The sequence below is a fragment of the Cryptomeria japonica genome, chromosome 3 (genome assembly GCF_030272615.1).
Source record: "Cryptomeria japonica chromosome 3, Sugi_1.0, whole genome shotgun sequence".
NCBI classification, from domain to species: Eukaryota; Viridiplantae; Streptophyta; class Pinopsida; order Cupressales; family Cupressaceae; genus Cryptomeria; species Cryptomeria japonica.
Window position 1 is genome coordinate 662,210,183 of NC_081407.1, and position 27,076 is coordinate 662,237,258.

Below are 27,076 nucleotides of genomic sequence, written 5' to 3' on the forward strand. Positions count from 1 at the left end.
TTTTACCAAGAAGCTCCCATTTTCACATTAATTTCTCACACCCACATTCACAACAATGAAGAAATCCATCAAACACTAAAAGGGATTGGATTTAATTAATAAAAAAGGTTTCAAATCAGCATTAAAACACATTTAAAGAACTCAAATATAGATAAAATTGAAAGACAAGATGGAGATTAGGGTCTCTTACCTCAACCTGGAGATAAATTGCATACACAATCTGCCTTGTGCACTCTCCACCAATAGCCTAAAGATTCAAATAGAAACATATCCTCCTCAATACAAATATATCAATACCACCCATAAAAAAATACCAAGCAAGTGTTGACATGTTTGGCATAACTGATACAAATGGAGAATGATGACTGAACCAGTATAACACTGTTTGAGATGACATTATGATGAAGAGATCAAAATTGCACGATGGATGACTTTGCTCAATTATTTGTGTTGTTATTGATGGAAACTAATGTTTACTGATGTTGACTTATTTTTTATTGTGTCATCTAATTCTTTTGGTCTACCGAAGAGATCTTACCGATAAAGAATCAAGAAACTGGAAGTTAGGACCTTAACCAGTAAACGAGCAAATATTCTGATTGTATCTAGCGATTCGTGATGATTGAGGCTTTATGGTTTTTAATATGATTTTTTATCATTGTAACATGTATCTGACTGGGACCGCATCATGCTGTGACAATCAAAAGTTATGTTTATAATTTTTTTTGAGTTTTTGCCAAGGTTTAAGAAGGGTTTAAGGACCGGTAGAGAATTCTCTTGACCGGTAATGATTTTTGGTTTGGCGGTGATCTACATCAAGTTCACATGTTGGTGATAACACAACAAAAAATGTGTGAAGTGTTTGAAAGATGTTTTGGTGCGTTTAGAGAATGAATTTCTTCGGAATGTGCAAAGTGCTTAGCAAAATGATCTAAGGGTTTGACTTTGTACTAGATTGACTTTTTGTGATGACTTATGATTATTCAATGGTTGATATTAATTTTTAATTGATTGTAATGATCCATATGATGATCTATAATGATTTGTAAAGATCTGTGATGATCTATGTTGTAAGTCTTAGGGTTTTGATGCTGACTTAGTTGTAAAGGTTATTTATGTCAGTAAAGTTGATGTTTTGAAGTGTTAGTGATTTTGAGAAGTGTGCAAAGATGAACCAAGGTATAAGAGATCTTTCAGAGTGATGCAAACTTAGAGCTTAATTGGATCTAATCAAGCAAGCAGTTGAGTGCTATACAGAGATCATTCGCTGTTGTTCTCTAATAATTACAACAGCTAAAATCCCTTAACCGAGTAGGTCCTAACAGGCCTCACATTGTAAAATCCCCTAACAGGGTGACTCGATATTTGAGTTCTAAATCCTCTTGCAAGGTTGATCTTAATAGATCAAATCTCCTAACAGAGTTGTGGTAAATCCCTTAACTGGGTGACTCCTAATAGGGCATCATTGTAAGCTTCCTACCGGACTTGGCTCCTAATAGGGCGCATTCTGAAAGAGTGCAAAATATTTATGGGTACCAACTCCCACTATAATTTTTCCCTATTTGAGTTTCCACGGGAAAAACGTGGTGTTCATATGCTAAATGTTTTAAATCTGATGGTATGCTTTACTTTCAATATATGCATGGTTAATGAACACATAATGTGCAGTATTGATATATCAGTTTACAAGATGTTTATCACTAGATACCGGTACTAGTAAATGACTCTAGTGTTGGTCTATGTTTAATTTATAGAAAGTTTTATGAGTCTAAGTTTTTGATTTCAAATTATTGTTAATACTGATTCACCCCCCCCCCCCTCTTAGTATTAACCAGATCCTCTAAGACTAGCAATTGGTATTAGAGCATTGGTCCTCTATGTGCAAAAAGCCTAACAACTTGAGGGAAAGATCATGTGACAGATGATGAAGAAAGAGGGTCCCAAGTTCACCGAGGACAACTATCGGATTTAGAGTGATTGGATGAAGATCTACATTAAAGGAATGGGTTCATAGTATTGGAATCATGTGGTAACCAACTCTATTGATCCTACTATGAGTCCCTTGACACTAGATGAGCTTAAAGAACAACCAGAAAACATTCAGGCCCTTGAAGCAATTGTAAGTACTTTGTCTAACTCTGAGTATATAGATGTTCATGGATTAATGACTGCAAATGAGGAATGGGAGAAATTAAATCTAGCTTATGGAGGAGATGAACATGTACAAAGGGAAAAGGAAGAGAGGTTGAGAAGAAAATTTGATGATATGAAAATGCTTGATGGTGAGAACATAGCACAATATGGTCGAAGGACTAAGGAAGTTGTAGGTGGTATAAAGAGTGTTGGAGGTAAGATTGAAGATGATACTATTGTTAGTAAAATTATTAGAACTCTTTTACCACAATATTCTATGATAGTTTCTTCTATTCAAGAACTGAGATCTATTTCAAAAGATAAAGTCACTGTTGATTCTCTAATTGGAAAGTTAACTGTATTTGACCTAAACAGTTTTGATAATATTGTTTCTAAACCTTTTGAATCTACATTTAAGGATTATGTAACCAGTACATCAGCAATGAAAGGAAAAGATGTTTGTCATAATCATGATTGTAGGTCTAGTCATGGCAGTAGCAGAGGTGCTGGTGATAATGAAGATCATCTGATGGAACTTGAGGCATTACTAGCTAAAAGATTCCCTAGAGGAATAGATAAATATAAAGGTAAATTACCCTTGAAGTGTTTCTCTTGTAGTAAAATTGGACACATAGCTGCTAACTGCCATAACACTGACAAGAAAGAGAAGTTTAGGAGATTCAAAAGAAAAGGCAAGAAACATTGTTATGTTGTAGTGGGTGAAGGTGTGACCGATGATGAATCAGAAGAAGATGGCAATGAGGAGATAGTATTTATTGTTGTGAATGAGGATTTGATTGATGAGAAGGCATTAGTGTCTCACATGGATAACAACGATGAATGGATAATAGATAGTTGTTTCTCACACCACATGACCGGTGATAAAAGTACATTCTTATCCCTTGAAGAGTTTGATGGAGGTTTTGTAAGATTTGGTAATAACTCTCCCTAAATGGTTAAAGGTAAAGGATCCATTTCATTAAATGGGAAGAGTAATTCAGATGATGTCTTTTGGGTTGATGGATTAAAACATTACCTCTTGAGTGTTGGACAACTTAATGATAAGGGATATCTACTTGAATTCAAAAGTGGAGTGTGTGGGACTCTTGGAAACAATGGTGAATTGATTGCTACTAGAAAGCAAACTAGGGGTAATATAATTCATTTGAATACTAATATAAATGATTGTTTGGTGGCAAAGATTGAAGACAACTGGTTGTGGCACAAGATATTTTGTCATGTCAATTTTGACAATTTGATTAAAGTTAGTAAGTCAAGTATTATGAGCTGTTTGCCCCAGCTTGTGAAATTGGACAATATGTTATGCATGGACTGTCAGATGGGTAAGATGACCTTTATATCTTTTAAGAGTAATTCTTTCTCTTCAGAGAATATTCTTGATTTGGTGCATACTGATCTTTGTGGTCCTATGAGGACTAAGAGCTATTTTGGTGAGAAGTATTTTATGATCTTTAGTGATGATTTTTCCAAAATGATGTGGGTAACTTTTCTGAGAGAAAATTCAGAGGCATTTAGTAAGTTTAAAGCATTTAAATCTCTTGTTGAGAAAGATACCGTGAAGAATCTAAAATGTTTGAGATCTGACTGGGGAGGTGAATTTACTTTTGATGAGTTTGTGAAGTTTTGTGATGAACAAGGAATTAAGAGACAGAAGTCATCTCCTAGAACTCCACAACAGAATGGGTTAGCTAAGAGAATGAATAGAATAGTTGTTGAAGTTGCTATAACCATTATGATTCAAGGTGAAGTACCGAAGATGTTTTGGAGAGAAGCAGTTAGAATTGTTGTTTATACTTTAAACCAAGTATTTATCAAGAAAGGTAACAACAAAATACCTTATGAATTATGGCATGGAAATACTTGTAGTGTAAGTTATTTCAAAAAATTTGGGAATAAATATTTTATTAAGAGAGATGATTACACTGAAAAATTTGATCCTAAGTGTGATGAAGGCATTTTTCTTGGTTACTCTACGAAGAGTGAGGCATTTAAATGTTATAACAAGAGAACTACCAAGATAATTGAGAGTGCTAATGTGAAGATAGATGAACTCTCTAAGAAATCTAATAAGACTAGCAGATCTGATCTTGAGAAAGATGAAGAAAGACTTGTGTTTATAGAACCAAAAGTACAGAAGGATGATAAGAAAAATGTTACAAAAATAGGGGCTCAAACGGTAAATACAGAAAGCAATGAAGAAGATGAAGAACATGAAGCAAGAAGCACAACACCGGAACTGGTAACACCAAGTTATGTCAAGATAAATCACTTAGAAGAACAAATAATTGGAGATAAAAATGTTGGAGTACAAACAAGGAGGAAAATCAGAGAAAATTCCTGTTAAATTTCTTCTATTGAGCCAAAAATAGTAAGAGAGGCATTAAAAGATGATGACTAGATTAATACAATGAATGAGGAACTAGATCAAATTGAGAATAACAAGACATGGTCACTTGTTCCCAGGCCAGAAGTCAAGAATGTGATTGGAACTAAATGGGTCTTTAGAAACAAGTTAAATGAAGAAGGTAAGGTTGTGAGAAATAAAGCAAGATTGTTTTACAAAGGATATGCACAAGAAGAAGAAGATTATGATGAAACCTTTTCACCTGTGGAGATATTGAAAGGAGTAAGAATGCTACTTTCTTATGCTACATTTAAAGGATTTAAAGTCTATCAGATGGATGTTAAATCAACTTTTCTTAATGGCACCGTTAAGGAAGAAGTGTACATAGAACAAACAGCTGGATTTTCTTTGTTTGAGGATAAAGATATGGTTTGCAAACTACATAAGGCACTGTATGGATTGAAGCAGGCACTGAGAGCATAGTTTGAAAGATTGCATGCACACCTGATCAAGATAGGATTCTAGCGTACCAGTGAGGACAGTAACATATACCTAAAGACTGATGGAGACAAAGTATTGACAGTTGAAGTATTTGTGGATGACATAATTTTTGGTGGTAATGATAAATTATGCATGGAATTTGCTGAGGATATGAAGGAGTTTGAGATGTCTCTTATTGGTGACATTAAATTTTTATTGGGCTGCAGGTCCAACAATTGGATGGTGGAATATTTATCTATCAAAGTATATCAAAGAGGTATTGAAAACATTTGGCATGGAGGATTTTAAACCGGTTGGTACTCTGATGTTGATAGGATGAAAGTTGTCTAAACAAGATGATTCGCCATCTATTGATGAGAAAGAATACAGGTCTATGATTGGTAAATTGCATTATGTTGTTCATAGCAGACCTGCTATTGCACATGCTATTGGATTGGTCACTATATTTCAAAAGGATCCCAAGGAGACTCACTTGGTAGCAGTGAAAAGGAGATTACGGTACCTGAAAGGCATAGTAGATTATGGTTTATGGTATCTTTATAAAGGAAATTTTTCTTTGAATGTGTTTATTGATGCAAATTGGGCAGGCAATGTTGATGACTGGAAAAGTGCTATCAGTGGAGATTTTATTCTTGGAGGAAGATTGGTTGCTTGGAAAAGTAAGAAGAAAAATTGTGTTTCTCAGTCAGCAACAGAGGCAGAGTATGTTGCAGCATCAATGAATTGCGTACATGAAATTTGGATGAGACATCTGCTTGAAGGATTCAAGCTTGATATGTCTGAATCGGTAACTATTTACTATTATAATAATAGTGCAATTAATATTTCAAAAAATCTTGTGTTATATGAAAGAACAAAGCACATAGAATTTAAATATCATTTTCTAAGGGAAAGAGTATAGGAAAAACAAGTCAGAATGGAGTATGTGACAAGAAAAAAGTAGCTAGCAAACATTTTCACAAAACCATTGTCAAAGATGACCTTTGAATATCTCAGAGATAAATTAGGGGTCAGACCCCTACTCAAAAAGATCTAGGATATAGGATTTGCATCAATCAGTGGGCCTAATGACTATTTTTCACTTTGGATTGATGAGATGCAGGCTACTCCATAGGGGGAGCATCTTAGACGAGTTTGCAGACATGTTGAAGACAACAAGAGTAGATTTGATGATTGATGATGCTTATGCACCTTTGGCATTGCTATTAAAGGTGCAGAAGAAATATGATTACTAATGGGAGAAGAAACATGATAAGGAGGAGAAGATATGTAACAGAAAGAGGGAGAAGAAATGAAGATAAAGTGTAACCGACAGATGAGGTGCACCAGAGAAGAGAAGAGTTGCAGAGAAGGTCCAGAACAGAGCAGAAGAGTATGAGTTGAGTATGTTGATGTTTAGTGTTGCCATCAATGCCAAAGGGGGAGAATGTTGGCATGTTTGGCATTGATGGTATGATGAAAGAACAAGGATCCATTCAACTACTAAGAGGGGGGAGCTGAATCAGTAGATAGAAAAACTAATAAACTTCACCAATCTCAAAATTAATCTCTCAAAGTAAACTTAGAACTATCAATGCAATATCACTGTCAAGTTTAAACCGGTTGACTGTTACAACAGATTAACAGTAAACAACTTGAAACTCATAAACATCCAAATAATTTTACTGACATAAGTAAAACTTCATTTCATGATGTTTCTAGTTATCATCACTTATCAAAGTGGATTAAATAGTTAAGCAAATCAACCATAGAAAACATAACCACAAAAACATTCACCACTTGACACAATATTTTTGACAAGGAAACCCAAATGGGAAAAACCATGGTGAGATGAGACTCACAAGATAACTATCTAAACTCTTCTGAAGTTCACCATGTTAGGAGCCAAGCCTGTTAAAGCTTTACAAAAAGTCTTGTTAAGAATAGATCCTATTAGGGACCACCCAGTTAAGGGATTGAATATAATGCCTTGTTAGAAGCAATACCCTTTAAGGAGTAACCTTTGTAAAGGATTTAGAATCCAAGATAATGGACCACCTTCTTAGAGGATTTGAATAGCACCAAGCTTGTTAGAGCTTACCTGGTTAGGGGATTTAATTGCTGTAATTGTTAGAAAACAACAAGAGTTTGTTGATCTGTTTGAATATCACTACACTTGCTTGTTTAGATCATTTTCATGCTCCTATCTACCTTTAATTAAACTATAGATATGTCATCTGGTTCAGCAACCAAACACTCAACAAAAACTTTGCCAACTCTGAAACTAAACAACTCATTGACCTTATAAACAAATCAACTAGGTCGGTAACACAACAAAAACCTAATTCACATAGAGATTACAAACAAGTTGGTTCAAGTATGACCATTGGATTACATAACAATATCTATACATCATTCAAGAAATCCTCAACCACTCCTTGTTCACTGCTTCACTAAACTTAGTAACTCATCACGCGATTTGCATTACATGAAATACACTTGCTCATTCCCAAGACAAAAACTGTTACTTCAACACGCCAAAAACACTTTGAAACTCTCTTCATACAATATGCATACCACTCACCATTAGATCATAAACCAATATAAACAATTCACCAAACTTAATTGGTTAGGGTTTCTCAAAACAACAGGTAGGGTTTACCAGTTCAACTCTCCAATACTTAGCAATACCAGTTCACTCCATAAACTTACCTACCGGTTACAGTTTCCTTTCACTAGCTCTTCCTACCGGTTACAAAATAACATTACAACAATATCATTACCAGTTAATTGACATCAATGACAACATAACATTTCATTAATGCAATTTTCATGCAAATGCCAATAGGTATAATTGATACAGATGGAGAATGATGACTGAACCAATATGACTATTTGAGATAACGTTGTGATCAAGAGATTGAGATTGCATGATAACTGACTTTGCTCAGTCATTTGTGTTGTCATTGATGGCAACTAATATTTAATGTTTAGTTATGTTGTATTGTGTCATCTAAATCTTTTGGTCTACCGGAGAGAGCTTACCAGTAAAGAATTAAGAAACTGGGAATTAGGACCTTAATCAGTAAACGAGAAAATATTTTGATTGTATCTGGTGATTGGTGATGATTGAAGCTTTGTGGTTCTGAATGTGAGTTTTTATTATTTTAACATGTATCTGACTGAAACTGCATCATGTTGTAACAAACAGAAGTTATGTTTATAATTTATGTTGAGTTTTTGTTAGGGTTTAAGAAGGGTTTAAGGACCGGTAAAGAATTCTCTTGACCGGTAATGATTTTTGGTTTCACGGTGATCTACATTAAGTTTGCATGTTGGTGATAACGTGGCACAAACTGCATGAAGTGTTTGAAAGATGTTTTGGCATGTTTGGAGAGCGAATTTCTTGGGAATGTGCAAAGTTCTTAGCGGAATGATCTAAGGGTTTGACTTTGTACTAGATCGACTTGCTATGACAACTTATGATCATTCAATGGTTGATATTGATTTGCAATTGATTGTAATGATCCGTATGATGATCTATAATGAGTTGTAAAGATTTGTGATGATCTTTGTTGTAAGTCTTAGGGTTTTGATGTCCACCTAATTGTAAAGGTTATTTATGTTGGTAAGGTTGATGTTTTGAAGTGTTGGTGATTTTGAGAAGTGTGTGAAGCCAAACCAAGGTGTAAGAGATCTGCCATAGTGATGCACACTTAGAACTTAATTGGATCTGATCAAGCAACCAATTGAGTTCTATACACAGATCATTACTATTATTCTCTAACAATTACAGCAGCTAAAATCCCTTAACCGGGTAGGTCCTAACAGGCCTAACATTGTAAAATCCCCTAAAAAGGTGACTCAATATTTGAGCTCTAAATCCTCTTGTGAGGTTGATCCTAACAGATCAAAGCTCCTAATAGGGATGAGGTAAATCCCTTAACCAAGTGAATCCTAATAGGGTCTGCTCCTAACAGGGCATCATTACAAGCTTCTAACTGGGCTTCTCTCCTAACAGGGCACATTTTGAAAGAGTGCAAAATATTTGTGGTTACCAATTCCCACCGTGGTTTTCCCCTATTTGGGTTTCCGCGTGAAAAACATGGTGCTCATATGGTGAATGTTTTTTATGTGATGGTATGCTTTACTTTTAGTTTATGCATGGTTAATGAACACATAATGTGCAACATTGATATATCAGTTTAGAAGATGTTTATCACCAAATACCGGTACTGGTAAATGACTCTAGTGTTGTTCTATATTTTATTTGGTGAAATTTTTATTAGTCTAAATTTTTGATTTCAAATTATTGTTAATATTATGTTTTACTTTTAGTTTATGCATGGTTAATGAACACATAATGTGAAACATTGATATATCAGTTTAGAAGATGTTTATCAGCAGATATCGGTACTGGTAAATGACTCTAGTGTTGGTTTATGCCTGATTTGGTGAAATTTTTATGAGTCCAAGTTTCTGATTTCAAATTAATATTAATACTGATTCACCCCCCCTCTCAGTCTTAATCGGATCCTCTAAGATTAACAGCAAGAATCTCAATATCTCAACAATTCCAAATTCTCATGAAGAGGGTTTTGAATGAAGAACATGGAAAATGCTACAAGTGTTAAAATGAACTTAGTAGCCAAATATAATCTCACTTTTAGGAGTGAAAATATTATAATAATAAAAACTAATTTAAAATTTAATTATCCTATAAAATCCCTAAACAACCCTCATAAGAAATCATTCAAATATTATTAAATCAAATTCATATAATACATATTCCACGTTAAATATTGAATTACTATTATGCATGCAATAAGGTGATGGCAAATCGAAATTGACTGGTTATGTATAGATAGTCATTATGGGATGACTCAACATGATAAATGGAAATTTGAAAGCTACCAATTGTGGTAGTTGATGCTCATAACCATAAAATAATTAAAATAATCAAAATAAAACAAAATTAAAGAAATTTCCCTAATCAAGGACCACAAGTTTAAGCTCGGGGTATTTGGCCAATGTGCTATCTCCTATTAACCATTGTCTAGGATGCAAGCATGCTCAAACCTACGGAGCCGAGTGGATTCAATGCCTTGTACCTATTGTCACTGAATCATTCACATGTCAAGTGTACCTACTCATGCATATATATGATAATCACATTAACTCAAATCATTGAAGGGAATTTTGGCATTGTATCCATTCTCATATAATTGAATGATATGATATCATCTCTTTCACTTCAAATTACCAATTAGACTTTCATAATAATAATTATATCTAATTACTTGCATTAAAAAAATCATCAATATTATTCCCCTATTATACTAACCATATAACTATATTCCTCATACAAGGTCAACATCATAATATCATTAGTAACATGATATCTCATCAAATCAAAATAACATAAAATATGATTCATCACTTTTAATTAACTAATTTAGCTAATATCATTATCTCATTGTAATCATTACTCAAATCACCATTTCACATAAGATATTACTGGAATCATTAAAAAGGCCTATCTCAATCATCAAAACACATTAGGTCTAGCTCATGCAATAGCAACCATCCAATGAATCAAGTACCCAAATAAGTCAAGAAATTGTTCTCACAACCACATGCAAGAGAGAAACATAGATCTGAATACAACATCATCAAATAACCATGATCCAATATAGCATATCATTGGTCCAGAATGTTCATGAACATACATCCAAATTGTGCATAAGATAAACACTCAAAATTCATAGACACCACAACAGTGAAGAGTCCAAAGCAAGATCAAACACCACAAAATGTTTCACATCCAAATTACAAGAGATACAATCTGTGGTCCGAAAACCAAGTACACATAAAGAGTATGCAATGCAACAAAGCAGGTGAGAGGGGCATTATATGATGAGAAAAAACAATAAGAAATTAGTGGCATCAAGGGTAACCTACAAAGTGAGCCCAAAATGAGTATAATCTATATGTGATAATTAAATATTGGTATATATTATTATTCCCTTAAAGGCCTAGCTCTTACTTGATATTCTTTCTCATGTTAAGAAGTTCTATAGATGACATAAAATCCACTAGTAAATATATTTTCTCTCTTGGTTCTGTATTAATTTTAAGGTGTATTAAGAAGCAATCTACTAGTGTTTCATTGATTATAGATTCTAAATATGTTGTAACAAGTGAGGTAGGTGAATAATTTATTTCTGTATAGCCTATTCTCCTTGCAACCCAATATCATTAAAACAAATGTATGCACTCTACTATGATAATTAGAGTGTCTTTTAGCTTTCCAAGAATCTAGTGCTTCATCCTCAAACAAAGTACATTAAATTCTATCACTATTACATTGAACATCTAATCCAATGGTAGGTGGTCTTTATATATTATTCCAAGATGAGAGATCAAACAATAAATATTTTTACCATGACATTATATGAGGGTATTCCAATATATCTCAGTTGTCTCTTATGCTTTAGAGAGATCACATAAGTATTTGGTATTAGAACTTAGCGGATATCATTATGAATGCAAAACTCCAATTTATCAAAATAAATTTTATTGAGTTTTATGACCCCTAACAAAGAGGGATGTTGGTAATCTTGTATTGGGAATTCAAATTCGGAGTTCTAATTAGATACCCCAATTATTTAGTATTGCTTAACTAGATCATGTTCTAATTTTCTTGCTTTAAATTAGTGACATGGTTGTCTAAACATCTATATATACTCTTGTATAGAGTGAAATGAATAAATCCTACTTAGCCATGAGCCCTTTCAACAAGTACCATGTACTGATGAGTACTTTCCTTTTTAGACTTGTAATAGAAAGTGCGTACATTAGGTTATGTTTAATTTATTTATAATGAGTGAAGGAGATAATATAGAATGATAATTAAGTAAAATTATTTAGTTATTTTATTTTGTTTTGCTTTCAGCAATAGTAGACAACTTGAACTAATAATTGTAAAGATTCATGGTTGTATAATTTGTATATATTCATATTAAGTTTCATTTATACAATATGCATAGAAGATAGCAATTGATATATACATCGAATGTGCTAAGTAGTAGCAAAGTATATTTAAGGGTCCATTGGTTAATTAATATCTACATATTGTAGATTCTTAATTAGATTTTTAATTTCAATTGTCAATCACAAAAAAAAAATTTTAAAGATTTAGTGTAGTTTTATATATTGTTTGAGTATTAAATTACACCTAAATTTTGTAATATTAATCAAATTAATCTCAATTTTAATTTTTAATTATTATTATTTTAAAATTCACTTTTCTTTTATGTCTTTTTCTGAGTTAGTCAACTTCAATATTTATATTTTTTAACTGATAAAAAAAACTTTTTGATTCAATGATCTCTTTGGAAAGAACAACACCCCTATAGCCAGTACAATAGTTCCAAAATTTGTGATTGACAAATAATATCAATGGGATACTAAGCTTTGACTTAAATCACACACACTAAGTTTTGACTTTTAGATTTAAAAGTGTTAAGATGACTGACATTTTTTAGACTTAATATAATGTTTAGTGTGTGTGATTTAAGACTAACCGAATGCTAACATGGACAATGTAAGGTGGTCGATCTATTGGCCGTCGAGATCTCAAATGGCAGAATCAGCATCCTGCTCCTTCACGTACCGCACGTAAACGTAACCATTAAACTCAATGGTTTTTCAGTGGGGCCATATTTGTCAATTCAGGCTTGCACCATTTGTTGGGTGAGAGGATATTCATGGTTGGCTCTCATTATAACAGTTCGCCTGAAGTATATCAGAGGGGTTGTCTCCGAAATCAGAAATAAGTATGGGGGATCCTCAGCCATACTATTTCCATTCTCAATGTCATAAACAGGCAAACTCCTCCCCACGCTACAGACGCCCTTTGCTCTCCTTTTCCTGAAAATACAGAGAGAAGTTGAGAGAGAGAGAGGGAAGGGAGCAAAATTCAAATATTTTAATTATAACTGTCACCTTTTTTTTAATAAGTAAATGGTACTAGTGAGGGTACCTCCCTCTATATTAAAATACTAAGAAAAAGGTTATAATACTTTGTGCGTGATGTACATCAGCCCATCAACACATTAATACATCCTTTCTATCTAAGATGGGGAGAAGTCGTCAAACAAGCAGCAATGTCCTTAAGATCGTCATTTTCAATCCCTTCATTGAACAATCTTAGGTCTCTTTTTCTCTTTTACTACTATTCATAGCACTAAAATCAAATATCCCTACAATAGTACCAACAATCAGTCTCACAATGATGGAATGGTTGGCATTCATAACTACATCATAGTTGCTCATCGGTATGACAAATATCCTAAACCTTATCCGCCAATGAGATTCACCTTGAATCAAAATGAATGTGTCTACCACCCCAAGTTTCCCTTCATATACTGATCCTTCTCTGCTTTACAACAAAGCCTATCGTTCAACACCTACATCAAACTCCCATGGTCGCCTCCTCTGCCATAATGTTTTTCTCTACTCTATTGCATCATCGTTTTTTGGCCCACAGCAATAAAATTTATCTCCATTGAACCCATTTCCAATGCGCACAATTTCGACGATGATCAAATTTATCATTTTTCTACTTCCTTGTTTCGTTTATCTACATTATGATAAGGCCAGCAGGATTTAAATTCCTTGTGTTCTTCTCCAAATTTCCTATCTCAAATCCATGTCTTTGGATCGAATGGTAAAACTTATTTTGGATGACATATCTATCGTCCTCCCCTTTTGGTTGATGTCACTCACTGAAAATTGTCAAAGTACAACTCCCATCGAGTTGTCCATCACCTCACAACCAGTGTGAGTACATGGCTTCACCTGGTTATAAATATTTTTTTATAAGATTGTATTAAGCCTAAGCCATGTCATATGGTTGAATTCCACCTCCACCTTATCTTAGGTGACCCTATACTTTGCAACGCAATCGCTAGCACCATTGTCTTCTTTATACACGTGTGTAATTGAAAAGTCTTCCATTCTCTCCGAGCTCTCCTAGATTACTAGAATCCACATTTTTTATTTCCAATTCGATATTTCTCTCTTAGTGGCTACATTTATTTATAGGAAAACATCTCCTTGATATCTATATGATGTAACCTTTTTCCCCTACGCAAACACAAACCTTTGCTAATATGTCCAATTACACTACATTGTTGATAAAATTTTTGAGTTTCCAAGATATGCTCCCCATACACCTTCCCTGATCATCATGGATAATGCAACAAGCTCCTGCAAGTGTACGATTACGCTTTAAAACTTTGTTAAAATTATGTTTCGATCTACCACATGGGGACCCCTTTTTAATCTTATATTTCATTATTCTTGACATTAAGTTTTGTTTTTGGTGCCTTCAAAGATCCCCATTAGTTTTAAATATCATTATTCGGCTTAGTGAATCTGGAGCTGGACTTTAGAGCATATTTTGAGATTTCTAATTTTAGATGTAACTTTTGATCCTCCTAATAATTTCGTCTTCATATAAAATTTCAATGTAGAATATCATTCTACTTCTTTTCTTTTAAACTTGTCATGCTATCATTGAGGGAGCCACATGAAGGACACATAATATACTAAGAGGGGAGGTTAAATCAATATATAAAATTGAACTTTTATTCTAACTTAGCATATATTTAGAAACACAATCACAAAAGAACAAATTAAATGATAAGTATAAACGCACAATCACAAAAGGGAGCACCAAATATACATGGAATTCTAGAAGGGAAAACCATAGTCAAAATAACTACTTGGATATATTGTCCAAATCCATCGTCACAAATAATAGATCACTTATAATTTGAAGTAGGCAACAACCTTCCAGAAACATCAATCTCCAAATCCATTTAGACACACAAACGTACATGAGACACCAATCTCATCAATATTCAAAAGGTGTGAATTTAAAACCTTTAAGGCTAAGCATGCATATTCTACCAGATCTAAACAACATTAGAATTACTTTTGTAGTACATATAATCTTATAATAAAATTCCATAATTATTGGGATACTACTAACATTGCATCACCCCCATACTCCAACACCAACCTCTCCTTATAGATCCAACAATAAATGGTCACACTAGGAATGAACCTACATCAACTATATATATGAGTTACAATGATAATTACATTCACATGCACATTTGCATGTTAGCCACAAATAAGTTCCTTAATCAAACATCTAATAGGTCTGGTTCCATATACAACACGTTACACCAAAAGAAATAACAAGCTATGCATTACCCAATGTAGAATTATCTAGTCCCAATGATCATCCACTCTCTATCACCAATGACCACATGTAACAAATCTTTGATGCATCAAATGGGAACACCAACTTAGTTAGCTAACTCACACAATGACCACTTTGTCATTGCTAAATTTGTATTTTCCAAATCTCAACATATGAAACCCTCAAATTTGATACAAAGTGAGTAACTTTATTTTGATTTTGAACCATAAATATAAGTACCAATTTTGGCGAAATTGTTAGCCCCAACCAATGCTGAGATGGGAGGGGTGAATCAGTACTATACTATTTTTTACAGATTTAACCAAGTAATCAAAACTTCTATTCAAATTTAACAGTTATCAGTATAAGAAGCATTGATAAGAAACATGCACACAAAAATGAAACACACATGACTACCAAGATTTATCACATGTAAACCCAATTGGGAGAAAACTACGGTGTGAGTAGAAACTCATAAAATCTGCACTCTTCTAGATTACGCCCAGTAAGGAGCCATGCCTATTAGGAGATTACAAAGACACTGTTAGGTGCCACCCGGTTAAGGGATTTTCTTTAAGGCCTGTTAGAATCTTTACCCTGTTAGAGGTAGCCTTGTTAAAGGACTTAGGATCATCATTCAAGATGTCACCCGGTTAAGGGATTTTCTTTAAGGCCTGTTAGAATCTTTACCCTGTTAGAGGTAGCCTTGTTAGAGGACTTAGGATCATCATTCAAGATGTCACCCGGTTAAGGGATTTTACAAAGGGACTTGTTAAAGTCCACCTGATTAAGGGATTTTATTATTGCGGTTATTAGAAAACAATAGAGAGAATGATCTATTGTAATAGCTACTCTTAGCTTAATCAGATCCAAATGAAGCTCTTCGGTTTGACCACCGGTTACACTTTCTTTGCACTCTACCAGTGCTCTGCATCACACTTCCTCTACACTCTTTTGGTTCTTTGCATTCTTTCTCTTCTCTTCACACTATCCGAGCTCTGTACACTCTCTTCACCACTCTGCTATTCACTTAGCAGTCCTGCCCTCTTCTCATCTTACTGGATTACCTCTCCTCAAAAATTCACTTTGCAATTTTACGATCAATCATTTTGGTTTTCGCCAAAAACATTTATACAAAAATTACTAAATTTGAAATTAAAAACTTTCCAAATCTTCTCGCACTCTCTCTACATGCTCTCCATCAATCTTGCCAGTGACTCATCCTTAATTGCCTCTGCAACTCATAATTTCACCAACCTTTGGGTCGTGTTCTGTCTTTTTAATGTGAATCAAAAAATCTGCACAAATCTCACCTTAACTGGTTGTTAACTATTGTAAACTTTACTATCTATTTATTTGATGATATCTTGCCATGACTGACTCACCTTTCGTCATTGCATCCATATTACAGGTCACTGCTCCAAGATTCCCAATGAATATCATCCTTCAACTTGTGTCACTGGTTCACCGGTGTAACTCTTCACCTTTTGCCTCTGGTCATTGATCATGAATTAGATTGATCACCTGCCTGTCCAAAGTGTTCTGGTCATGCATAAGAGTACTAAATTACAATCTGAGTCACCTCTTGTGACAGCATCATTATTTTATTTGCAAGTTTCAAGAAACGGATCTCAACACCTATCAGGTGCATGACTGACCAATTGACTACTCTTTTTATCCTTCAATCGATTAGTCTTCTACCAACACACTTCTTAAGTGTGTCAATGATGCATATTAGGGAAGTACTGAATCCTCCATATTGTTTGCAGCCATGAGTAAACCATTGAGGTTTACCACATCTTCTTGCCTAAGAGCTTGGCATTATTCACTTGTAAGTGTTAGTCATCAATGACAATACTAATCTGATGAACTGGTTGTGCTAAAACCATCAGTTATGCCAACAATCTCCCCCTTTGGCATTGATGGCAACACTTCAAACTTCTCTTTTAGCAACCAGTCACTTCTGCTTCTTTTGTATTGGTCAGCTTCTCTATTTGATCTTGTAAAGATGTTACTCCCCCTTTCACTAGATTCCATTCATGTCACATCTGACTTCATCTTCATTCATGATCCATCTGACTTCACTCCTCATTTGACAGCAATGCCAAAGGTGTAGTCTAGACATCCTATTTCACATGCTGCAATGAAATGCTCCCCCTAATAGGAGTAGTCCATAATCATCAATCCAAATACATAGAATTTTTAGGAAAATCATACTTGATTAATGTTGTTCTGATATTCACTCACCTTAGAGTATGTAGGGGAATTGCCCCTAGCTTACCTTTGAGATACTCAAAAGTATCCTTAGGTAGCGGCTTGGTAAATATTTCTACAACCTGTTCCTTGGCTAGTACATATCCAATCTAACTTCTTTGTCCTCCAACTATTCCCTAAGATAATGATATTTTATTGCAATAAGCTTGGTCTTAGAGTGCATTACTAGGTTTTCTGATATGTTAATGGAACTTGTATTGTCACAGTGTATCACCACCAGTTCAGTCACCTTTTCTTGGATACCTTCCAAGATCTGCTTAGTCCATACTACTTGTGTATAGTTGATTGTAGCAGCCACATACTCTGCCTCAGCTATGGATTAAGAGATACAATTATGTTTCTTTCTTGTCCATGACACAATCCTATCTCCAAGAAAGAATGCACCTCCATTGGTGAAGACACTTAAGTTGAAATTTCCCTTATGTGGATACTAGAGACCGTACTCATCAGTCGCTTTAAGATATCTAAATATCCTCTTAACCGCCACCATATGAGTCTCTTTTGGATTTGCAGCAAATCTAGCAACCAATCCAACTTCTTGTGCTATATCCGGTCTATTATGCATTGCATACTGCAACTTATCGATCATGGATCGATATAATGTCTCATTCACTTTATTAGCCTCATCATTTTTGGAGAGCTTGCAACCTATAACCATCAAAGTTCTAGCAGGTTTGGAATCTTCCTTTAGAAAGTTCTTCAACATTTCCCTTGTATATTTGGTCTGGCTAATGAATATACCATTCTTTAGCTGAGATACTTGCAGACTGATGAAGAATTTCATTTCATCGATCATGGATATTTCAAATTCTTTCTTCATTTCTTCTGTAATTTCATCATCTCCTCTAAAGATGATGTCATCTACAAAAATCTCTACGATCAAATGTTTTCCTTGTTGTCCAGTCTTCAAATACAAGTTATTATTGTCACGGGTTATCATGAACCCTATACTTATTAGGAATGAGTGCAGCCTCTCATACCAAGCTCTTAGTGCTTGTTTTAGCCCATACAAAGCCTTTTTCAACTTACATACCATGTCTCTTCCATCTTCTGAAGAAAACTCTTCTGGTTTCTCAATGTACACTTCTTCCTCTAGAAGACCATTCAAGAATGTCAATTTGACATCCATTTGGTAGACCTTAAACTTCTTCTAGGCATCATAAGAAAGCAAGACTCTGACTCCTTCCAACCTAACCACCGGTGCAAAGGTCTAGATCCATAGTCCAAACCTTCTTCCTGTGCATACCCTTTGTAGACTAACCTTTCTTTGTTTCTTACTACTTGACCAGTTTCATCCATTTTGTTTCTAAACACCCACTTGGTGCCTATTACATTTTTGTTTTGCGGTCTGGGCACAAGGATCCAAGTTTCATTTTTCTCAATCTGCTCTAGTTCTTCCTCCATAGCTTTGATCTAGTCTTCATCTTTTAGAGTCTGCTTTGTTGTTTTGGGCTCAATTTTAGAGAGTAGATAGGTACTCTCCCTCTCTTTTCTTCTAGTCAATACTCCTGCATTTTTGTCACAATTAATTGTCAGTGGGATGATTGTTTCTAACATACCTTGGTTGTACCAGTTCATTTCTTGGAGCTTCTTCTACCAGTTGTGCAGGTTCTACTTCACATGTTTCCTCATTTGCAGCTACATTAGGATTCTCTAAAACAGGTTCGACTGGTACAGGGTAAACGAATCCTTGATAGTCCTCTAGTTCACTCTTGTTGTCATGTTCATTTTTCTCAGAGAACTCATCTACTCTGACATTTGCACTCTCCACAATCTTATCTGGCCTTTTGTTCAAACGCTGGTATGCTTTACTCTTTGTGGAGTAACCTAAGAAGGTTCCTTGATCACTCTTAGGATCGAACTTTCCACAGTACTCATCCCTCTTGATGTAGCACCTGCTTCCAAATACCTTGAAGTAACTCACATTGGGTGAGTATCCACACTATCATTCATAGGGAGTCTTATTTGTCCCCTTCTTCACCTAAATCTGGTTCAAGGTATACACAATAGTACTCACTACTTCTCTCTAGAAGACATGTGGAATATCCTTCTGTATCATCAGAGTCCTTGCACAATCAATTAGAGTTTTGTTTCTCCTTTCAACAACTCCATTCTATTGAGGTGTTCTAGGTGCAGACATCTGCCTCATAATCCCCTATTTTTCATAGTAATTTATGAACTCTTGAGAGGTGAACTCTCCTCCTCTATCTGATCTCAAACATTTCAGATTGTTACCAGTTCCTCTCTCCACTCGAGCCTCGAAGACCTTGAACATGTGAAAGGCTTCAAATTTTTCTTTCAAGAATACAACCCACATCATTCTTGAGAAATCATCTACAAACAACATGAAGTACCGGTCTCATAGAAACTCTTAGTCCTCATAGGACCACACAAATCTTTATGCACTAGGTCCAACACATTCTCAGATGAATAAGATTTGCTGTTGAAACTAGATCTGGTCAACTTTCCTAGCTGACAATCTTTACACATAGCATTCTCAGGTTTCATAATGTCAGGCATACCTCTAACAGACTTCATTCTACTAACCTTTGCTATGCTATCAAAATTAACATGACACAATCTTTTGTGCCACAGCCAATTGTCTTCTACCTTTGCCATTAGGCAACTTCCTACAGTGGTGTCTAGGTAGAACATATTACCTTTAGTTTGTTTACCAGTATCAATCAGACCTCTTGATTTATCACTTATTTTGCATATTCCTTAATTAAACTCCAATCGATAACCCTTATTGTTAATTTGTGCAACACTTAACAAACTATACTTTAGCCCTTCTACCCAGTAAACATCTTCATAATTGGTTTTATCATTTAGGGAAGTAGATCCCTTACCTTTTACCACACAGGGAGCATCATTGTTGAATCTCACCAGTCCACCATCAGAGTCCTCCATGCTGAGGAATTTGTTACTGTCACCAGTCATGTGGTGAGTGCAACCACTATCAATTACCTAGTCTCCACACCGGTTTGAACAGGAAATCAGTGTCATATCACTTTTCTCTGTACTATCTTCCTTTACCACTACAAATGCAATCCCTTCTCCATCAGATCCTTCTGATTCTTCATCGGTAACTCCTTTTGCAAAATAGCACTCATTCTTGCTCTTCTCTTTGTATCTTCTAAAGTTATCCTTTCTATCATTGTTAGGACATCTAGATGCAATATGACCTATTTTATTGCATGAGAAACACTTCAAGGGTAGTTTACCTTTGTACTTCCTTTTTCCTCTTGGCAGCCTTCTTGCTATTAGGGCTTCAAGCTCATCTTGTTCATGTTCTTCAAATAACATGCTATCATGTTCATGAGAATGACCAGTTCTTGCAGTAGAACTACTTCCAGTTTCTTTTCTTCTCATTGTTGGTGCAAGTGTCATGGAAGATTTGAAGGTAGCATCAATCTTAGGCATACTGTTATCATAGTTGGTCAGTTCAAAGGTAGTCAACTTACCAATCAGAGAGTTAAGTGTAACATTAACTATTCCCAAAGATCTGACTTCCTGAATTGCAAAAATCCTTATGACATATTGTGATAGCAAGATTCTCAAGATTTTGCTAACCATATCATCTTCTTCAAGTTTTCCCCCAGCACTTCTGATGGAATTTACCACATCCTTTATTCTTTTGCTATACTATTCTATATTTTCTCCTTCTTGCATCCTCATCTCATCAAATTTGCCTCTTAAACTTTCCACCTTAGCCTTTTGTACATGAGGATCTCCTCCATAAATAGTCTTCAGCTTATTCCATATCTCATGGGCTATTTTTAGATCTTGATCCTCACCATACTCGTTATCAGATACAGTACTAGCAATCATATCCATAGTTGCAATGTTATCTTACTTCTCTTTGATCTGATCTGCAGTGAGAACCCTTGCAGGTTCATTGTATTCTATGATTACATGATTCCAGTATTGATCTCCTAGGTTTCTTAGGTAGAGCTTCATTTTACCACACCATAATGTGTAATTCTCCTTAAAGAACTTGGGGCCTTCCTTTCGCATCATTTTGGATCTTTTCTTAAGTTTTTAAGCTCTTCTAAATCTAAGCACCAAGGTTTTGATACCAATTGCTAGTCCCAAATAGTGCTGAGAGGGGAGGGGTGAATCAACACTATACCGATTTTTATAGATTTAACCTTAATCAAAACTTCTATTCAAACTTAACACTTATCATTATAAGAAGCTTTGATAAGAAACATGCACACAAAAATGAAACACACATGACCACCAATATTTATCACGTGGAAACCCAAATGGCAAAAAACCACTATGTGAGTAGAAACTCACAAAATCTACACTCTTATGGAGTACGCCCAGTAAGGAGCCATCCCTATTAGGAGATTACAAAGACAATGTTAGGTGCCACTCGGTTAAGGGATTTTCTTTACAACCTATTAGAACGTTTACCCTGTTAGAGGTAGCTTTGTTAAAGGACTTAGGATCATCATTTAAGATGTCACCTGGTTAAGGGATTTTATAAAGGGACCTATTAAAGTCCGCCTAGTTACGGGATTTTACTATTGTAGTTATTAGAAAACAATAGCGAGAATGATCTATTGTAATACCTACTCTTAGCTTAATTAGATCCAAGTGATTCTCTTCGGTTTAACCACCGGTTACACTTGCTCTGCACTCTACCGGTGCTCTGCATCATACTTGCTTTGCACTCTTCTAGTGCTCTACATTCTTTCTCTACTCTTCACACTATCTGAGCTCTGCACACTCTCTTCAGCACTTTGTTATTCACTTAGCAGTTGCGCCCTCTTCTCATCTTGCAGGATCACCTCTCCTCAGAATTGCACTTTGCAATTTTTACGATCAATCATTTTGGTTTTCGCCAAAAACCTTTATAGAAAACTTGGTAAATTTAAAATTCAAAACTTTCCAAATCTTCCATCACTCTCTTTGCACACTCTCCATCAATCTCACCAGTGATTCATCCTTAACTGCCTTTGAAACACATAATTTCACCAACCTCTAGGTCGTGTTCTGTCTTTTTAATGCAAACCAAAAAATCCACGCAAATCTCACCTTAACTGGTTGTTAACTATTGTAAACTTCACTATCCATTTATTTGATGACATCTCACCATGACTGACTCACCTTTGGTCATCGCATCCATATTAGTGGTCATTGCTTTGAGATTCTTGGTGAATATCATCCTTCAACCTATATCACCGGGTCACATATGTAACTCTTCACCTTTTGCCATCGGTCATTGATCATCAATTAGACTGATCACTTGTCTATCCAAAGTGTTTCAGTCATGCATAAGACTACTAAACTGCAATCTAAGACACCTCTTGTGACCGCATCATCATTTTATCTACCAGTTTTAAGAAACTGATCTCAACACCTATTAGGTGCATGACTGGCCGATCGACTACTCTGTTTATCCTTCAACCGATTAGTCTTCTACCAACACACTGCTTAAGTGTGTCAATGATGCATATTAGGGAATCATTGAATCCTCCATATTGTTTGCAGCCATGAGTAAACCATTGAGGTTTACCGCATCTTCTTGCCTAAGAGCTTGGCCTTATTCACCAGTAAGTGTTAGTCATCAATGAGAATACTAATATGATGAACCGGTTGTGCCAACACCATCAGTTATGCCAACATAAATGCAAAGCAAAAACTTTTACTAGTGTAAGATACTATATGAGGAATAGACCATTCCACAAACCCTTTCTTGATCACCTCAAACAACAAAATTTTACTAGTGTAAGACACTATATGAGGAATAGATACAAGATGATACAACAAACATTCTACAATGGATATTATCAACATAACTTACCACTATCCTTTTTTATCCTTCCAAAACTCAAATGCACAAACATATCTACATAAAAAATAATTACATTCTTCTAGATAGCTTGACATGAATGATATAAATGACTGAAACCTTTCACATCAATGCAATATTCCCCTTTGTTATTGACGAAAAACCAACAAAATTCTCCCCCTAATAATAACACACCTTCTAAAGGTTTTCTCCTCCAATAATTTTTTGTTTATGCCTTCCCCTTTGAAATCAATAGAAAAGGTCCACCTTGATGAGACCTTCTCTCTCCCTATTTGAGAGATGAACCATATACTTACCCAGATTGGTCTTCATTGCAAGACCACAAATCCTCCTTGTGGAAGGGAGTCAACGCTTTGATGTCATGCCTACTAACCTTTCTACCAAAAATATTTTTGTTGTAACCTATGGTGCTCCATTTTCATTGTCACCTACATCATAATTTGACAAAATTCCCAATATTACCACCCAAAATGAATAACTCTTGCCTTAATAAAAGATAACTATAATTATAATTAAAAGATTAACCTTAATTTAATAAAAAAAAAATTATTATAATTATAACGATAAGATTAAATCTAAAATTCATTCTTAAATAATTTTAATTATATTTATGTAATATTAATTTTAGTTCTCACATCAATATAATATTATTTATAGTTATAATATAATAAAAACATTATAGTAAAAAATAATGATGAATTTTTTCAATTTAAAATTATTAAATTATATTTGTAGATATTTAAATAATTAGAAACAAACTATGCTCTTAAAAATATTAAAAAATACGGCCCATTAACGGGCTTAGTTGGGTTCAAACCAACAATGGTTGTCCTAGTGCTAAGTGGGAGATACCTATGGAGGGATGGTGGACAGCGAACTTTAACGGAGCTTATAAAGGCAACCTAGGACCATCACGGGCAGGAGTCATTGTGAGGGATTGGAAGGGTGAGGTTATAGCATTAGGAGCTCAAAAATTGGAAGAAGGCATAAATAATTTGGTTGAAGCATCAGCAGATTTGTTAGAAATTAGGATGTGTAAACAATTGGATGCTAGAAAATTGCATTTAGAGGGAGATTCTTTAATTATTATCCAGGCATTAATGAAGGACGGAATTGAGGCATGGCATCTACAAGGTTGGATTTACAATATCAATGAAGAACTAAAATCCTTTGATGAGTTTCAAATAAGCCATGTGAGGTGTACAAGTAATGTAGAGGCGGATATACTTTCGAAATGGGCTCTGACATTTGAAGCAGTTGGCGAATTAAGAGTGGAGGACTTTCGAAATGTTTTTTTTGAGGATGTGCAAAGATGACATTAATGATAATGAATTTGAGTTCAATATGGATGACAAAGGTGTGTTTACAAAGGGTGGCGATCATGTTATGCAATGAAGGCCTTTTAATGATGGCTTTCAAGTTGATTGAATTCGCATTTAACATTGTCCTTATTACTCTTGAGGCTTCATTGAGAAGGAAGCCGAAAACAATGCAAGGTTTCTTAGAAGATCATTGAAATAGAGTTGGGAGGTGGTGAAGTGGAGAGAGTGGTGATAATGGAAGCTAATTTTACATTGCAGAGTAGGAAGCAGATTTATCCTTTCTATGGGGAAATTACCATTAGGTAATTGCAAAGGAGTTCAAATTCTTGGATTAATTATTGGCCCAGAGTGTTGCAATAATGGTGGGAGGTGTCTTCAACTTGTTCAAATTCAAGTATAAAATGGAGATGGATTTTTTTTCGCTCATTATGGCCTAGGGTTTGGAGCTGGGAGAATGAACAGCGACAGCGAGAAGAGTAATGCAGATGATAGTTCATGAAGTTTTTTGGTGGGGATAGATTCCCTCTTAGAATGGGTTGAACCAGGTGTGGGTTTTGATACGCGGGAGGGCTTGGAGGCAGGTGCAAGTGGTAGAAATGTAGGTCGGTATCCTTTTCTTCAGTGGGCAAGGGGCATATGCAAATTTCACCGCAGAGAGGAAGCAAGGCGTGGCTAGGACGTGTTGAAATTGGTGGTGGAAATTAAAGAGTTGTATGTGGTCATTGCACAAGCCAAGGCAGAAGCCGAGGGAGAACCGAGACGGGTGTTGTGCCCAAGAGAGCCGAAGGTGACAGAGAACCGAAATACAGGGGTGGTGATGGGAAAGCATAGGAGGAAAGTCTAGTGAGTTGAAGATTTTCCTATTTTTTTTGTGGTGTTCATGTCTTTTTTGCTATCCATCTATATAGATTATGCTAGTTTGGGGACTTGTGATGTAATTGGGTGGTTTATTTTTTGACTTTTGTAATAGACATGTTTGGTAGGAATTTTGTAGTATTATGTCGTAGTGGCTGAATTGCCTTTTTCACATAATCAGATACTTGGGGAGCAGTTTCAATGTTATTTACACTTTTTTGGATATCAATAAAACTTCAATTATTATCGAGCAAATATATATATATATATATATATATATATATATATATATATATATATATATATATATATATATATATATATATATATATTAAAAATACAAAATCTAGTTTTAAAAAAAAAAAAAAAAATTTAAATTATATTATTAATTTTAAGTGTGGGTTGTATTCATATTTACACATATGTTAAAAAAATATATATATATCATTTAAATCAAAATCATAAATAAAAAATCACTTAAAAAAACTTGATAATCTTAATGGGATAAAATCCATTCTATAAGACCAAAATGTTTTGTAAGATAAAATAACTTTCACAATTTAAAAACTTAAAAAAATGTACACATAGGATATAGGAAAATCCTATTTTATATAAAAAAAATAAATTTTAACTAATTTAAACAAGTTTCTTTAATAACTAGTTAAATCTAAATAAGTATGAAAGGATTGCAATATTGTTGTGTGACAAATACAAATTATATATTTATACCCAGCTGTATCTCTTAAATTTATGTTATAAATCTATTGTTTTATTTCTATTATTCATTATCTTTGAAAATTTTACTAACAAACTGATAGGACTAAAACCATATCCAAGGATGTAATCGGAAGTTTTTTTTTCCCTCTGTATATACAGAATAATTCGACATGACCGACCTTTTGTTGTGAATATAATTTTTAAATAAACTGCATATGAAAATTTTAAGACTATTTCAGATTTAGTATCGAAATCTTATATATTTTGTTGTTATTGCTGCTTTAAAAAACATTATTTACTCAAGCTTTCATTGTACATTCTTTCACTGCAGGTGTCTTTGACACAAGTGTAAGCCCAGAATTTGTCTTCAAGGAAATTGTCAAATGTATTGATCTTGCAAAGGATGGGGTGCATGCATTTATTCTGGTACTGTCTGTTAAAAACCGATTTACCAAAGAAGAAGCTGAAGTTCTAGATAACATGCAAATGCTGTTTGGGCCAAAAGTCATAGACTACATGATATTACTCTTCACTGGTGGTGACGACTTTGATAATGATGATGGTTTTACATTAGAAGACTACTTAAGTACCTGCCCAAAACCTCTCTCGGTAAGAGTTTTGTTGTGTTAAAATGTCTCTTTTTCTTGTTTGTTATGCTCTCTAATAATTATAATGGAAAGCATGTGAATATACCTGTGCTTCAATTTGTACTGGATTATTCAAGCTATTTTTTAAACATATAGAAAGACCAAAAAGAAGAAATTGAAATTGTTTGCAAACATATGCTTAGGACACTAAAAGAAAATATTCTTTAGCCTTCAAGAAAGACA

General features: G+C 34.6%; 1 protein-coding gene across 1 annotated transcript in view; it reads left to right on the forward strand.

Annotated features, from left to right (window-relative positions):
* Window positions 1-27,076, forward strand: part of LOC131068411 (immune-associated nucleotide-binding protein 9) — a 91,035-nt gene that overhangs the window by 19,979 nt on the left and 43,980 nt on the right. Inside the window, exon 3 of the mRNA XM_058003600.1 lies at window positions 26,578-26,855. Within this exon, the coding sequence (XP_057859583.1) occupies window positions 26,578-26,855 (278 nt within the window). The remainder of the gene's footprint in view (window positions 1-26,577; window positions 26,856-27,076) is intronic.